Source organism: Camelus bactrianus, chromosome 1, assembly GCF_048773025.1.
Source record: "Camelus bactrianus isolate YW-2024 breed Bactrian camel chromosome 1, ASM4877302v1, whole genome shotgun sequence".
Lineage (NCBI taxonomy): Eukaryota > Metazoa > Chordata > Mammalia > Artiodactyla > Camelidae > Camelus > Camelus bactrianus.
Window position 1 is genome coordinate 108,220,229 of NC_133539.1, and position 15,992 is coordinate 108,236,220.

At 38.1% G+C, this 15,992-nt stretch overlaps 1 protein-coding gene across 3 annotated transcripts in view; it reads right to left on the reverse strand.

The window, feature by feature from the left end:
- Positions 1 to 15,992, reverse strand: part of PPP2R3A (protein phosphatase 2 regulatory subunit B''alpha) — a 148,376-nt gene that overhangs the window by 58,773 nt on the left and 73,611 nt on the right. For all 3 annotated transcript variants that reach the window (XM_074370872.1, XM_074370877.1, XM_010947706.3), the window contains 2 exons: positions 13,981 to 14,084; positions 8,161 to 8,263 (listed from right to left, as the gene is read on the reverse strand). In XM_074370872.1, coding sequence (XP_074226973.1) covers positions 8,161 to 8,263; positions 13,981 to 14,084 — 207 coding nt within the window. The remainder of the gene's footprint in view (positions 1 to 8,160; positions 8,264 to 13,980; positions 14,085 to 15,992) is intronic.

The window sequence follows — 15,992 nt, forward strand, 5'->3', positions numbered from 1 at the left end:
GAAGTATCTAAAATAGTTAAACTCATAGATGCAGAGAATAGAAATGGTAGTTGCCAGGGGCTGGGGAATGGGGCCACTGGGATTTTGATAGAGATTGCATTGATCTATAGATTATTCTAGCTACTATGGTCATTTAATAATATTAAGTCTTTTAATCCATGAACTTGGAATGTCTTTCCATTTATTTGTAAGAGCTTTCTTCTGATCAATGTTAGCATAGTGTATCTGTTAACGTATTCGTGCCTTTATATTTATTTCAGGACACAGATATTTGGGTCTTGCTTTTTTGTCTAATCTTTGCCTTCTGGGGGTATTCACACCACTTATATGTAATGTGACTACTGAGATGGTTAGGTTTAAATCTACCATCTTGCTATTTGTCCCATCCATTCTTTGTTCTTTTTTTCCCCTTCCTTTTCTGCCTCCTTTTTGGTTAACTGAATGTTCTTTATGATTCTTTCATTTTATTTCTTTTTTGGGCTTATTAGCTATAACTCTTTGTTATTTTAGTGGTGCATCAGAGGATACAACACAGATCTCTAACTTACTACAATCTACTTTCAAGAGATGTTATACCACTTCGTGGATTATATGTGAACCATAACGATACACATCCATTTCTCTTCTCCCAGTCTTTATGCTACTGCTGTCAAATTGTACTTAAACATATGTTAGAAACACCATAATATATTGTTGATAGTTTTGTTTAAAGAGTTAATTGCCTTCTAAAGAGATGCAAATAATAAAAAATCACATACATTTATCCATGTAGTTACCATTTCTGGAGCTCATTTCTTTGTGTAGCTTTGTATTTCCATCTGGTATTATTTTCTTCCTTGCCTAAACAACTTTAAAAACAAACAAACAAAACACATGTCTTGTAGTGCATTTCTGCTGGTGTTGAATTCTTTCAGCTTTTCTATGTCCAAAAAAATCTTTAATTCACCCTTATTATTGGAACATATTTTCTCTCGGTATAGTATTCTAGGTTGATAGTTCTTTTCTTTCAGTACTTTAAAGATGTTGCTCCACTGTCTTCCGGCTTGGATTTTTCTGACATGAAATCCACTGTCATCTTTGTTTCACTCTATGAAATGTGACTATTTTCTCTTGCTGCTTTCCAAACTTTCTTTTTATTATTGGTTTTGAGCCACTTTATTGTGATATATCCTGGTATAGTTTTCTTTGTGTTTCTTGTGCTTTGGGCTAATTGAGCATCTTGGGTTTGTGAGTTCATAGTTTTTATCACGTACAGAAAATCTGGGGCCATCATCTCTTCAAATAATTTTCCTGTTCCCCTGCAATGCAATTTCAGCACCAACTATCCAGAGATAGTGCAGATTTCACAGGTAAAGGCACAGCCCTCTACTAGGCTCCTCGCACTTCAGACATAACTCTCAGGTTCCCAGGCCACCCATGTTTCTGACTAACTGGCTATAAATTTGGGGTTTTCCATTATTCCCTCAGATTCAATAATTTTCCCAAATGACCCAGAGAACTGACAAAAGTACCAAATTATGATTACCATTCTAATATAAAGGATACAAACCAGGACAAGCCAAAGAAGAGATGCACAGGGCAAGGTCTGGGAAGGTCCGAAACATGGAGCTTCTGTGTCCTCAAGACACGTCACCCTCCCAGCACATCACTGTGTATCATTAGCCAGGGGAGCTGAATCGTGCTTCAGTGTCCAGAGTTTTTTTTTTTTTTTTTTTATTGGGTTTCATTATGTAGGCATTATTGAATTATTGGCCACATGACTGAATTCAATCTCTAGGCTCCCTCCCCTCTTTGGAGGTCAGGCTGATAGCAACTGGTTGAAAGTCTCAACCTCTAATCACATGGGTGGCCTTTCTGGCATGGGACAATCATAAAGCTCACCTTCTCAGGAATCACTATCTTTTGTTGCCAGATGTTCAGCATCTTGAAAACCATTGTTTTAAATTCTTCCCTGATATTTTTTGTTGTTTCAGTGGGAAGGTAAATCCAGTCCCAGTTACTCCATCTTGGTCAGAAATGGAAGATCTGTTGATTTTGTATGTTAGTTTTATTTCCCTCTGTTTTACTGAAATCTTTTATTGGTTGAGTTTTATCATCGATTCTCTTAGTTTTCCAGGTTTACTGTCATGTCCTTTATGAATAGATACTTCTACTTCTTCAATCACTCTTATGCCTCTAATTGTTTTCTCTTGTATAACTACTCCAGCACAATTCTGAATAGTAGTGGAGATAGCAGGCATCCTTGCTTTGTTTCTGATCTTAGTGGAAATGCCGCTAATATTTTCCCATTAAATAAGGTACCTGCTTTAAGCACTAAGGTGTATGTATGCATATGTGTGTGTGTGTGTGTGTGTGTGTGTATGTGTGTATACATATATACATACATATATATATAAAATCATGTTAAAAATGTATCTCAAATACCTATTTTCTTGAGCGTTTTTTAAATGAACAGTTGTTAAATTTTGTCCAAAGTTATTTCAGCATCTATTGAGACAATCATGATTTTTTTTCTTAGATATATGACATTAATAAAGATCCTAATAGTGAACCAATCTTGACTTCCTGGAATAAATCCAACTAGGTTATGTGCTTTCTGTTTGGTAATACTTCACTTACTACTTTTCATCATTATCATGAATTATATTAATTTGCAGTTTTCTTTTTTGTACTGTCTTTACCTGGTTTACATACCAGTATTACACTTATTCATAAAAGGAGCTATGATGTTTTCCTCCCTTTCAATTATCCAGAATAATTTATTAAGCATTAGGGCTATCAGGTCTTTGAGGGTTTCACAGAATGTGAAACTAGCTGGGCCTGGTGCTTTCTGTGGGGTAGTTCCTTAATAAGTATCTCTACTTCTTCTAAGGAAATTAGATTAAATTAGTCTAAATAAAATGGGGTCAATTTTGGTCATATGTGTTTTCCTAGGAAAATATCCATTTCATCTAGCTTTTCAGAGGTCTGCAAGATAGTCTTTAATGATTTTATAAAAATGTCTTCTGTTCCTCCTTGTCATTTCTTATTTTGTATATTAGTGCTTTCTCCTTTTTCTTGATCAAATTAGCTAATCATTGGTCTACTTTGTTAATGTTTTCCTCATATCAAGATTTCAATTTATTAAAAATGCTACTGCTTTTTAATTCTCTATCTCTTTAATTTCTGATCATTATCGGGGGGTAGGTGATAGGTACATGGTGGTTCAGTAGATTACTCTGTATTTGTATATGCTCACAATTCTCCAAAATAAAAAATTAAAAAATTATATATATACATGGTATAAAATCAAGGAGTATATAAGAACTTATGATGGAAAGAAACATTCTACCAACCTACCCCATTTATGCATCTTTAGCCCAACTTCTTTTTAATCATTTATATATATATATTTTTGCTTATGTCTATAATGAAACATAAATTTAATTATAATTTAAATATAATTAATATTGTGTTTGAATTACTTTTCTTTACAGCTTTATCAACTTTAGACAATATTTATTATTCTTTGCTAGGAAAGATGAGGATTTAGCTCATTTATTCTGTCCTACCTTACTTGTCTTACCCAGTACTTGAGGTTTAAGATTTTTAGTTCTTGTATTGGTTATCTTTGTAAACTGCAAATCATCTACTTATAAGTTTGTTTCTCACTTCATTCATCTTAGTGCCTTAATTTCCCTTCACACAGACTGATGATAACAGCACCCTTATCCTTATCTTCTTTTCTCCCTTTTTTCTCCTTTCATTTTGTTGGCAATATTTTGACTTTTACAGTATTCAGGTTTTAAAAATACTGTTCTGCAACCATAGTAAAATTTTCTATAGTTTATCCATAGGGTGATTTTAGGTGCTATACATTAAAATGTTTTATGATATTTTGACTACATAAATACTGTTGAATGCTAGGTTAAGCAGTATGGAAGGAATGCATCTCATTTCTTACTGTTCCAATGTCAGATCCTTTGGGGCATTCAAAGGAGAATGTTCCAGGCATTGAGGTTAAATGAGCCTTCTTTTCTTACCCTCCATCAGTTGTTTATAATCATGCCATATTTCAGGTTGCTGCCTGTTTATACAAGACTGTTTTACACAGTTTTTTCATTTTTCTTGGAGTTTCTAATTGCTTTTCTTTAGCTTGCTGATACAGAATGCTGTGCCTTCATCATGCTCTCCAGTAACCCTGTTTTCTGATATAACTACTATTGCATGGAATCCTTCCTCACTCCTACCTCCCTTTATGGAGAACTCTAGATAAATCCTCCACCTTCTCTATTCCGGGCTGGCTGCTCTTTAGGTGCCAACCTGGGAACTTTCTTCCACTGCTTCTCTGGATTGAATCTACTGTTTCCTGGATCTCATGCATTCCTCCTTCTTGGTTTACTTAATTTGCTGTAGTATATATTCAAGTAACTCTCTAAGAAAATAGGAGATAAGCTTTCAGAGTTTTAAAATGTCTTTATTCTACCCTCATATCCAATTGATTGCTTGGCAGGATATAGAAATCTGAGTTCAAATCCATTTCCACAGAGTTGCCAACGAGAATCTAATACCACCCCGATTCTTTTTCCTATTAAGGTGACCTGGTTTTTCTCTCTGGAAGAGTTCAGTGCTTTTCTAAAATTTCAAGAGGACTTGTTTATATATATCTTTTAAAAATTCATTGTGTGTGGCACTCCTTTCAACCAAAAGACTTCTTATATTCTGTATTATTTCTCTGATTCTGTGGGCAGTGACTGGAGGATACATAAGAGATTTGGGTGGGAGGGTCACATTCTGTATTTGATCAGATGATGGTTACACAGGCATGCTGTGTTTCCCCAGGAAAGGGACAGGAACCCCAAGGAATCCCACTGGGCTCCTGGTCTTTGGACCCATCCCATCACTCCAGTCCTTCCAATTCTTTGCACCCTGTATTATTTCTTTGATGATTTCCTTCTCTCTATTTTCACCCTTCTTCTTCCCCAGACTCCAGTTAGTTAGATATTGAAATTCCTGAACTGGTCCTTTATGTCTCTTCTGTCTCTGTCTCCCATGTGTGCACGTGTGTGCCACAGATATCCTTAAACTTCAGTTTCCAGGCCTTATGTTGAAATTTTAAGTTTTGGTACTTACGTTTTAAAATTCAGACAGCTCTTTCTTGTGTTGGCATTCTGTTTTAATAAGATTCTATTCTTGTTCTATATATGCTTTCTGAATATAGTAATTTTTTTAAAAAAGACTTTTTAAAGGGCAGTTTTAGACTTACAGAAAAATTGAGAGTATAGTAAAGAGTTCCCATATACCCTGCACCCAGTTTCCCCAATTATTAATATTTTATTACATTAGCATTTGTTATAATTAATAAACTAATATTGATACATTATTATTACTATTATTAAAGGCCACCCTTTATTCACATTTTCTTAGTTTTCACTGATGTCTTTTTTCTGCTCTAGAATCCTGTATTACATTTAGTTGTTGTGCCTCTTCAGAATCCTTTTGGCTATGACAGGTTTTCAGACTTCCCTGGTTTCTGATGACCTTGACAGTTTGAGGGGTACTTGTCAGACACTATCCAGGACATTCCTCTATTGGGATTTGTCTTAACATGCTTTATTGTTTGTTTTGTTAACATGTCAGGCTGCACTTTGCATGTGGGAACCAGGTAAGGAGTCAGCTGGTCAGCTGTTCTGCACACCAACCTTCAGGGGTCTCCCATTTCTAATACTTCTTGTCAGATCTGCCGACTTGGGGTTTACAGCCTCTCTGGGACCCTAATGAGCAGAGTGGAACAGAGCAGCTCACTTCTCCACAGCAGCCCATCATAGCCCCTCGTTCTGGACTGCAGCCTCCTTAGCCTGCTTTTGCTTTCTGTCTTCGAGAGGTACCACATCTTTTTTTTTTTTTTTCTCCAAGTTTTGAAATCTTTATTTTAAACTTATAACTTGATTGACAGTTTGGGTTCAAAATTCTATACTGAAAGTAATTTTCCCTCAAAATGTTGATATTATTGATTCACTGCTTTCAGATCCCCATTGTTACTGCTGAGAAATCTAGTGCCATTTTGATCCTTTGTTGTTTTCTTATTTGAATAGTCAAATAAAAATTTAAATATAATGTATGTATGTACATATATCATATATATACAAAGTTTTCATTTTGAAATATTTTTAAAATTATGGAAAAGTCACAGAAATAGTAGAAACAATTCTTGTATATCCCTCACCCAGACTCCAGAGTTCTTAAATTAAGGAAATACTACATCTCTTGTACACTGATTTTTCTGTCCTTCACTCCTCTCTGCTGTTCCATTCACTTTCATGGGTTTATTACTTATAAATTTCTATGTTTTAACTTCAGAGGAGTTTGGAAAATAATGGGAAGAAAATGTCTGAGTCTGTCATCTTTTTCCAAAAGACTCCACATATTCACTTCTTATACAGAAATAAAATTTCTCCTTACATTTAAGGGAAGGAAGTATAAATGTCCACTAACTCATAATTATAATTTTGTTGTTTGCAATTCTCTTGGTATAGACTTAATTTATATTCCTGTCAAAGCTTTTATTAAAGCTTCTGATAAAACTCAGTCAGGGTAGGGTCCCCACAGGAAAAAGAAGTCACCCATACCAACTTTTCATGAAGTAACTACGTGTAGAGTTGTGGGCAAGTTAAGGGAACAGACAAAGGAATGGGAGGCACAGGGGATGAGTGACAGAAAGATACTGTTACAGTCCCCAGGGCCAAAAACAATGGGAGAAAAAGAGTTACAGGACCCCCATAGACACTACAACTGTGGAGAAGGGGCTATCCAGCAGAAGCTGTTCACAGAGAAACACAGTTACTGTGCTGAAGCAAGGAGTCTGGAAGAAATGCTAACTTCTTTCTCCTTCGCCCTCCCACCTCCTGGCAGTGCTATCCATTGGCCAGACCCAACCAGAAGACAGCAAAAGTGACCCAAAATACGCAGTTTGCAGGAGACAGAGCAGGGCCAGGAATGGATGCAGGGATGAGGCGAGGGGTGGCTACAGAACTTTCACAAAACATAAATAGGGATAATGTTCGACATTATGAATATTTTTGATTAAATGTACAAAACTATTAAGAATCCTCATTCCCATGAGTACTTTTTAAAGGGGAACAAAACCTTGGAGATGGGGCTGAGGATAATCAAGGTCATCATGCAAATTAAGACAAGCTCAGAGACCCTGTACATAAGACAAATTACAACCCAACTTCATTTTCTGAATATGTAAAGCTATTACAACAATTAGATATCTATGTCATATGGTGTTAGAAGTCAGGACAGTGGTTCCCCGGGGCAGCAGTGATCAGGAGGGAGCAGGGGAAGCTTTAGGGGTGCTGGTAATGTTCTGCTTCTTGATCTGGGTGCTACTTACACAGATGTGCTCACATTGTGAAAATCAACTGATTGATGCACTATGACTTGTGTGTTTTTTTGTGTGTGTATGTTATAGTTCAACAAAAATCTACAAAAAAAAAAACCCCCGGTAGACATGAATACAACTTAAAAAATCCCAAGTATGTCAATGTATTTTTTTGCCTTTCTTTAGGCATCCTTACCAACAGTCAACAAGGATTTACTAGAACAACTAAAACAATGATATGCATTCAACAGAAACGAAAGGCAGACCTTAGCTTCAAAAAATTTGTGAGCTTCTTAGGAAAACTGAGTATTTAGACATGAAATTAAGAATACTGACAAGAAATATATGTAACAAAGAATGCTGCAGTAAAAACAGCTCCAATATTGGCGTGCAACTGATTCTCATCAGAAGGCCTGGATAAAAGTACTCCCCAGGTCGGCTCTTTCTGTTGGAGCTCTCTTTCTCTTAACCTTAACAAAGGTCAACTCAGCTAACTAGGCCAAATGCCTGGTTTCACAAGGTGCTTCCGTGATTGCTGTGGGTGGCCAAGGGGGAGGCTGAGTGGCCCTTCTCTTCTGCTTCAGCAGAAGGAGCGCTCTGTTACCTGTTTTGTACTACGGGTTCTACATTAATTTCCACTTAACAAAAGGATTTCACTGCTAAAACAAGTCTGGAAACCACTCTTTTAGAAATCTGACCTCTAGATTTGTATATCTCAATTGACACATCTTACAGTTGAAAAACCTCTGAAACTCTAAAAATGAAACCCATTTTAAAAAGGAAATGAAAATTACCTGAAGTAAAGGAATAAAATCATCCTGTTCTAGAGAGCTGCAGCTGGGCTTTGCTAGAAGACAGATAAACTTGGAGGCATCATCGTGATGGTTACTCAGCAACCTATAAAAGAAACAACAGCTTAGGAAGACTGGCTACTGTGAACAATGACTACAACATCAGTACTTGGTAATTCTGGTCTGATCAGAAGGCCATCAAGGTCAAGAATCAAGTGCTCTCCTTACAATGATTAAAAAAATTATTTTTTTCCATGCTCTTGATTTTTTTCAAGAAATTATTAAAAGGGCCATTTTAGTAAAAGCTCAACAACAAGATGGTATATTATTTTTGTAGAATGCTTCTGAGACCACAGGTAAAAATACACTTGAAGGAGAATGTCCGCTCAGGTTTAGCTCAGGACATCTGGATCCAGAGTTCCAGAATTGCCTACCAGGAGGAACCACTGTGCACCACCTAAGACATAAACGTGTTTGCCCAGGTTGGCAGACATACTCAGGACCAAACTGATAGGGGGCTTTTGAAATTAGACTTTGAAGGACCGGGCTTAAGGGAAAAAAAAGTCCTATTAAGACTCCAAGCTCTAAGAATTCCTCATGTCCAACTAATTGCTGGAAATTTCTATTTGGATACTATACTCTGACAGCAAAGTCAAAATTTCAAAAACCAAATTTAGAATCCTCCTCTCAAAGTCAGTACTTTTCATGGATGTCTATTTTTGTTAATAGTGGTACCACCATGAGTTACCTGGGCTTGAAAATTTGAAGTCATTTTAGACCTATTTCTCTTCCTTATTGTCCACATTCAATTAGTCTTCAAATTTTCTGTTTTCCTTCCTTAATCATTTATTGCATGTTAATTGTATGCCAGATACTGAGTCTGGCCTGCGGATACTTGGGATACAAAGAAAATGAGACATGGCATTATGCCCTGTAAGGAGCTTACAGTCTAGTGAGAGAGCTACACCAATAAGATTATACCCCTGTGTGACAGCCACCACAGATGTAATACGCACAGGGTGTCATGGAAGGACACGAGAGGGCCAGTGAGATTCCCCGAATAGGTGAAATAGGAAACCGGGCTGCTGTGGATTAAGAGGGTCGCAAGTACAAATGCCGGTGTGAGAGTGCCTAGATTATCTCTGCAAGTGCAGGGGTGGTAAGGGACGGGGACATGAGCATGCAGGATCGGATCCTGGAGGCCCTTTACATTAGGTCAAGAAGCCTAGACTTCAGCCTACTCCACAGAAGAATTTCAACTAGAACAGTGACATGATCAGATGTGTTTTTCAGAAATATTAAGCAAAAATCCAACCAAGGGCTTGAGCATGGATACTGGCAGTGGGCGATGAAGAGAAGGGGGCAGATATGGTTGAAACGCAAGGACATGGTAGTTGGTATGTGTGGAGGGGTAACAGGGGGAAATCCATGATGACTCCCAGGTCTCTAGCTTGGACCACTAAGTGCTTGGAATCCAAGATGGAAATACTGCAGTCCTGAGGAATATTTCCTCAAAACATTCTAGATAAGCATTCCTTCCTTCCTAGTTCCATTTTACCACCAAGTCCAGGGTCTTATTACTCCACCCTGAGACTTCCAGAAGGAAAAAGGGTCATAATAGGCTTCAGTGTTCATCCAACCTTGTATCATGGACAATTCATCATTCTGAAACATTCTCTGATCATGTAACTCCCTTTTCCAAAACTGTAAGGTAGCTTTCTACCACTTACATGAGTAAGTCTAAATGTCTGTGCTGGGCATTTAGGGCCCTCCCTGTTAGGCTAGAGCCTGCCCACCTACCTATCTCACCACTTGGCTAAACGAAATTTCCCCTCCAGGCAGCTGGCCTGACCTACTCTCCTCTGAAGGTGCCATGTGCACTCCTGCCTGGGTGCCCTTTCTCACGCTGTTCTGCTTTCCCAGAACCCTGCCCCTCCCAACTCTGCCACCTGAATGCTGGCTATACTTTAAGGTCCAGCTAATAACTCACCTCTTTCAAAAAGCCTTCTCTGACAACTAAATTTCTTCTTGATCTTTGTGCTATTTAATTTATATGTGTTATGTATTCCACTGTACCATGAGCTTTTTTTTTTTTTTTTATTTCTCTGGCACCTAAAGGGTAAAGTTTAAGCTTTTTTTTTTCCTTAGCACCCTGCATAGTCATTTTCACATAGAAGATTTTCAAAAAATGGTTGTGATCTGTCTAACAGATGTACACTTAACTGTCTTCATTTGTGATTATTAAAGCCACAGAATGATCTTTATATTTACTCTCTGTATCACTTTTCAGCATGCTAAAACTCCCAAAGTTAAATAAATCTATGTTTCACAAAAAGATTAGTGCAGTAGGTGCTGATGGGAACCACCTCTTAGGTTTAGAAAATGGGTGGGATGATCACAACAAAAAGACAGCGAAGTCTTTGGAAAGCAGTGCTTTTATGAAGAAAGGACAGCACCACTAAATAAAACCTGCACAGATATGACAGATACTCTGAGAAGGAAAAGTCAAAGCAGGTATGACCTTTTACTATCAGAAGCATGAAACAGAAAGAAAAGGTGAATTACTATTCTTGCCAATGCTAGTGGCTAGTGAACTCTATATGGCAGGAGAAAAAGAAATAATAAAGGTTGTGAAAGCTGGAGAAAGAAGGTAAACGTAGTTATTTTATTGTTTGTTTTATGAGGGGGAGGTGATTAGCTTTCTTCATTCATTTCCCCTTGGGGGAGCTACTGGGGATTGAACCCCTGGCCTTTTGGGTGCTGAGCATGCGCTCTGCCACTTGAGCTATATCCTTCCCCTAAACGTGGTTATTCTAAACTGGTGTCTTCCAGAGCTCTTAAGACAAAACACTGTTTTGTTAACAGACAAATGACACGTTGGTGTGAAAAGGTAAGAGAAAGTAAAGCATAAAAAAGCTGGAGTGACATTTCTGGCTCTGTCTGAGAGGAGCTCTGCCACAAGGCTGGCAAACCAGGAGCTCAAATGGAAAAGCTGTGGAGCAATGTCTTTCCCCTAAAAATGTCTTGACTGTAAGAGAAGCAGATGTCAGAGTACAGATATGAAACAGGCAGCAGAGTGGGGAAGGGAGCGGGTGCAGAGGTAGGGGAAGGTGGAGGGGTTCATCCTCAAACCACCTGGAGGCCTCAGAAGCCTCCACCCCATGAGCACTGTGACAGGAGGCAAATTATTTCTGTTATGCTGGGATTTTCGTATTTGACTTTTCCCTCAAGATTATATAAAGCCTATTATTGGAGCAAGTCAGCATGTATATGTATACGCCAATATATTTTAATTCTGCATCATCTGCCAGTTATTTTTTGTACTTGAAAGTTTTAATATATTATACTTGGATCCAAGTCACTTTATGCAAAGGGTACAATTTGTAAAAAATTACAAAAATAAACAAATGTCTTCTTCCAGGTCAGTGTGGTAATTCAAATCATCATGCTTAGTTGCTTAGTCTCCCAACATAGCCATAGTTGGGTCTCCTTTAAAGCACCCTGGTTTTTAAAATGCTTTTTAAGTGCTTAGAAGGAATTCCCACTAGAGGGCGCTCCAGTCATTATAGTATCTAGCCAGAAGATTAAAGCTTTAATACAGAGATATTTCACATATCCATTCATGGGATTTTTTTTTTTAATGAAAAAGATAGGGACAGTTGCTCATGCTATGTAACTTCATAAGCAGTTTCCTGCAGTAACTGAAAGTGAAGACTTGTGTTCCATGTCTTTTTTTTCCCCTTCTGCCTTTTGCAGGAATCTCTTTTCCTTAGAGAGCAAACGAAAATGATTCATCTCAATAAAGGAATACATCTGTGTGGGTGCTGCTGCTGCTCTGCCCACAACATAAATGGCCATCCTATCTCGGTGACACAAATATCTTAAGACAAAAAAACCCCCAAAAACCAAAAACCTGGCTGTTACCCTCCTTAACATTATATAGTTAATTGTAGCTAAACAAGTTGATTACTAGTTTTCCTTTGCTACAGTCAGCCTCAGACTCACTAACATAGGGTCCTAGCATATTCAAAATAACTTAGAATGTAAGCAGTTTCAGCTCTTCTCTCTGGCTCTAATCATTTATAGACCGCACTACTTCCTTTTTTCAATCTCCTAGCTTATTCAAAGCTTTCTCTTAAACAACCATAACTCATATCTTGCTGCTTTCTCAGATGGTCAGATGATTTCTGCCAACAGTGCTGAACTCAGTGGCTGTGTAAATCAGCTCTTTCTGGTTCACACTCCAGCTGAGGCCTTTTCAGGGCCTGGCACCTACCACAGGGGAGAGGCTAGCTGAATGAAAGTTGGAACATCTACACATTTCAAGTTCTTCAATTCCTCTACTGTTACATGCTGATTTCAAATAACAACAGTAATAATAACAGATAGGCAGACCACCCAGCTGAAGTCCTGGCTTTACCAGTGGGGAAAGGGTAGGGAATCCAAGCTGACCCCTCTATTGCTCAGGCCCTCGGTTCTATTTTCTTCCCTCAAGTTCTAGGCTGCCAGAACACCAAAGATAAATACCTCAATGGCAAATGCCAATTCCTTTACCGGTTTACTCCTGCTAATTAGTGCTTTTTTGCTAATTCCAGACTCCAAGGAATTCTTTTACTTTTATGACTACTTACCCACACACAGGAAAAAAAAAAGGCATTTTTTAGATTTTTATCCAGCCATTTCCTATTTGCCATAGGGGAGGTGAAATAGTGACCACGGCCCTGACTTTGGAGTGTCATCCTGCTGTTCTATGAGAAATGATTCTCCTAGCACCATTTTAGCCCTTGCTATGCAGACAATTTACAACTACTCCTTGTACAAACTGACTAAAATTTAACTGGAAAACGTGAAACATTTGTAACTTTTAGCTTTGATGTTGTTCTTTAAAAGAAGTCCATTAACTGGTAGTCTTATATGCCCTGATCACTTTAGTTCTATTCTAAGAACTTGATGAATTCAATTTGCTACCAAATTTTTAGAAATAAGAATATACTTATTAATCACCTATTATGTTCTCAAGCATTATACTAAGGGCTAACTAACGGCTTTTAGGTGGCATAAAAGGATTGAAGGAATCTGTAAGCTGAATTTTGCTATCATATGTTGATTTTAAATTATGATGATGGTAGGTGAGTAGCATTTCCCAAAAGTTCACCAGGAAGGGTATCTAGCCCAGAAATGGTGAGAAGAATATATGTAAGGAAGACTGATTAGTTACAAGAAGTAGAAGGGGCAAGCTATAACACTCTCTTAAATTGTGGAAATACAACAAGAAATAATTTCTAAAGAAGAAAGAAGGCAGAAAAAAATAAAAGAAAGAAGAAACTTGAGTTTGAATTCAAGAAAACTTGTCAGGATGTTAAAATCCAAGAGTCTCGTGAAACATTCTACTCATTTGCTCCTTAACTGGAGCTTTCAAAAAGTAATGATTAAACTCTATTAGAATTCAGTTATTTTAAATAAATCAACTAGATATAATTCTAAACTGGACCATATGAGAGTGGAAGCTGTATTTTTTACATGACACACGCTATCAGAGTCAAATCCTAAGACTCAAATTTAATAAGTGAAACTAAGAAACCATCAAATATTTATTAAAGAAGTATTTATAAAGATCTGCTTTACTGATTAGAGCCGTATAAGATAAAGGCTTATGGAAAGAATTTGTGTGTAGGCATAAAAAGTTGTGAATCACTGAATTTTACTTGTTGAAATAAAGGGTAAGGGGAAAATTAATAAATGAGTAAAATAAGTGACCTTTGTAAAGCACTTCATGAGGACCAGGCAATTCTTTGCCAAGCCTGAGTAACTGCTCACACTTACTTTCTCCACATGGCGACGAATGACTGTGCTGACACAAACCCAGTCCTCTCTCCCCCTGCAGCCCTGAACATAGGGGCTTTCCAATAGAGAGGACAGCCGCAGACCTGCAAACAAAACACAAATACAGCGTGAGCCAAGGGGCAGTGAAGAGATGACATGGACAAAGAAAGGGCCTTTGAGGCTTTTACCCTTCACGCCACACTGGACAGAGGACCCTTGGACCAGCAAAACTGGGGCAGAGGCAAACACATCAGCTAGGGTAGATTCAGAGGGACAGAGGGGAAACAAAATGAGAAGGTGACATGTTTAATGAAGAAAATGCAAATCCATTTACCTTTTCTTCAAGTTCATTTACGGTGATGTTCCTTTCCACTATCCTGATAGTTAAAGCAACCGGTCTCCCTTCCTTCCTACCACTCTTACATCATATATTTCCTACCATTAGGAAGAGAAAGAAATGACTGAATGTCATGGTTGTATATGCCCTTCCTTCCTATGGCAGAAAAAAAGGCCACCTTCATTGCTTGGTCGCTGGGTGTCAATGCACTCTCCCACCTATTCCCCTCTCTCTCCTTTGTTTATTATGTCAAGCCCCAGGTTCAAGAAGAACCAGAAAAGCCTGGTCTGTTCAAGAAAATAGTTATCAGATCTATTTAAATCTATTTAACTTTACAATTCAGGTGAAAGTGAAAGGTAAAAATTAAAATGCTATCCTTTATTTATATATTAGAAGACACCACAAATGACTACATATTATACAAGCCTTAGGAAGAACTAAAAGACAATATCTTAAAAGGTAATGCTCTTTTTCCTCCTTAATAAAAAGGTTTTAATTTCAATTAAAATGTTATTCTCACACTCTTATAAGAGTTCTTACCAAATTTATGTGCTTTTTACCCACAGGAGAAATCTTTACCTCTAAGTAATAATAATATCTATATATTAGCAGACAAATAGTCTTCAAATGTTGCCAGTTTTGTATACACACATAAAACACAGTCACAAATCTGAAGCTCTTGAAAGAGTCACATCTTGTTATTGGATAAAGATATTCTTATTATTCATATTAGATACAGGATCTACTGAATCTTCATCATCCTATGACAGGAGGTTTCTCCTCTGGCAGCTGACTTGATGTGAATCCACATTAGGTTCAGGTGAAGTTGCTCCTGGTGTGAGGCCTCAGTGCATGGGGCTGGGGGGGGAGGTCCCCACAGAAGCCTGAAGAATGCCCTGTCTGAGATTACTTATACTGAGAATGCCCAGGGCTGCTGGGTTCATGTCAGAGATGAGGATATGGATGGGGAGATTCAAGCCAAGGGAGATAAGTACAGGGCAGAAATAAGAGGTTGCTTCTGCCAGGGCCACTAAAGCATGTTCTGCAAGCAGGGTGGAATTTAAGATTTCTTAAGTCCAGAGGTCAAATACCTCCACTGAGGTCAAGAATGAGGGAAAGGTGTTGCTTAGCAACCAAATGGATTTTGTTTATTGTGTAAATTATGATTGCCAAGGTACAAAGCTCACAATTAATATACTTTGGGTGGTAACTGTCAAATCCACTTTCCCCAATCCCAATGTTCTCTTTCATCCGGAGTCTGTACTTTACCAAGAAAATGCTCTTAGATGTGGCAGGGTATTGGCAGCTGCTGGGAAAGCTGAAAGTCTGTATAATGGAGGTAGGGGTGCAGAGCCACCAGCAGACAGAAAATACAGGGAGGGATTGGAACTGGCCTGCCAAAGTGCTTGAGGCTCCTACCATTAGAGTCACTATGGATTTTTCAGAATTGGAAGAGATTAGGAATCTTCCAGCTCAACCTGGGGGAGTGGTCACCAGCTCAGCTGAAACACCCCAGGGGCTGTGTACTTACCACCTTCCGTCGGGCTACTTCCACTGTTAAACAATTTTCATACCCTTGGATTACGGTCTTTTATCCAGAAGACTCCCGTTAAAGTGCATACACGTCAGCTCGTAAAGAGTAGTGAATCACCGAGATTAACACTTACAAATTTAC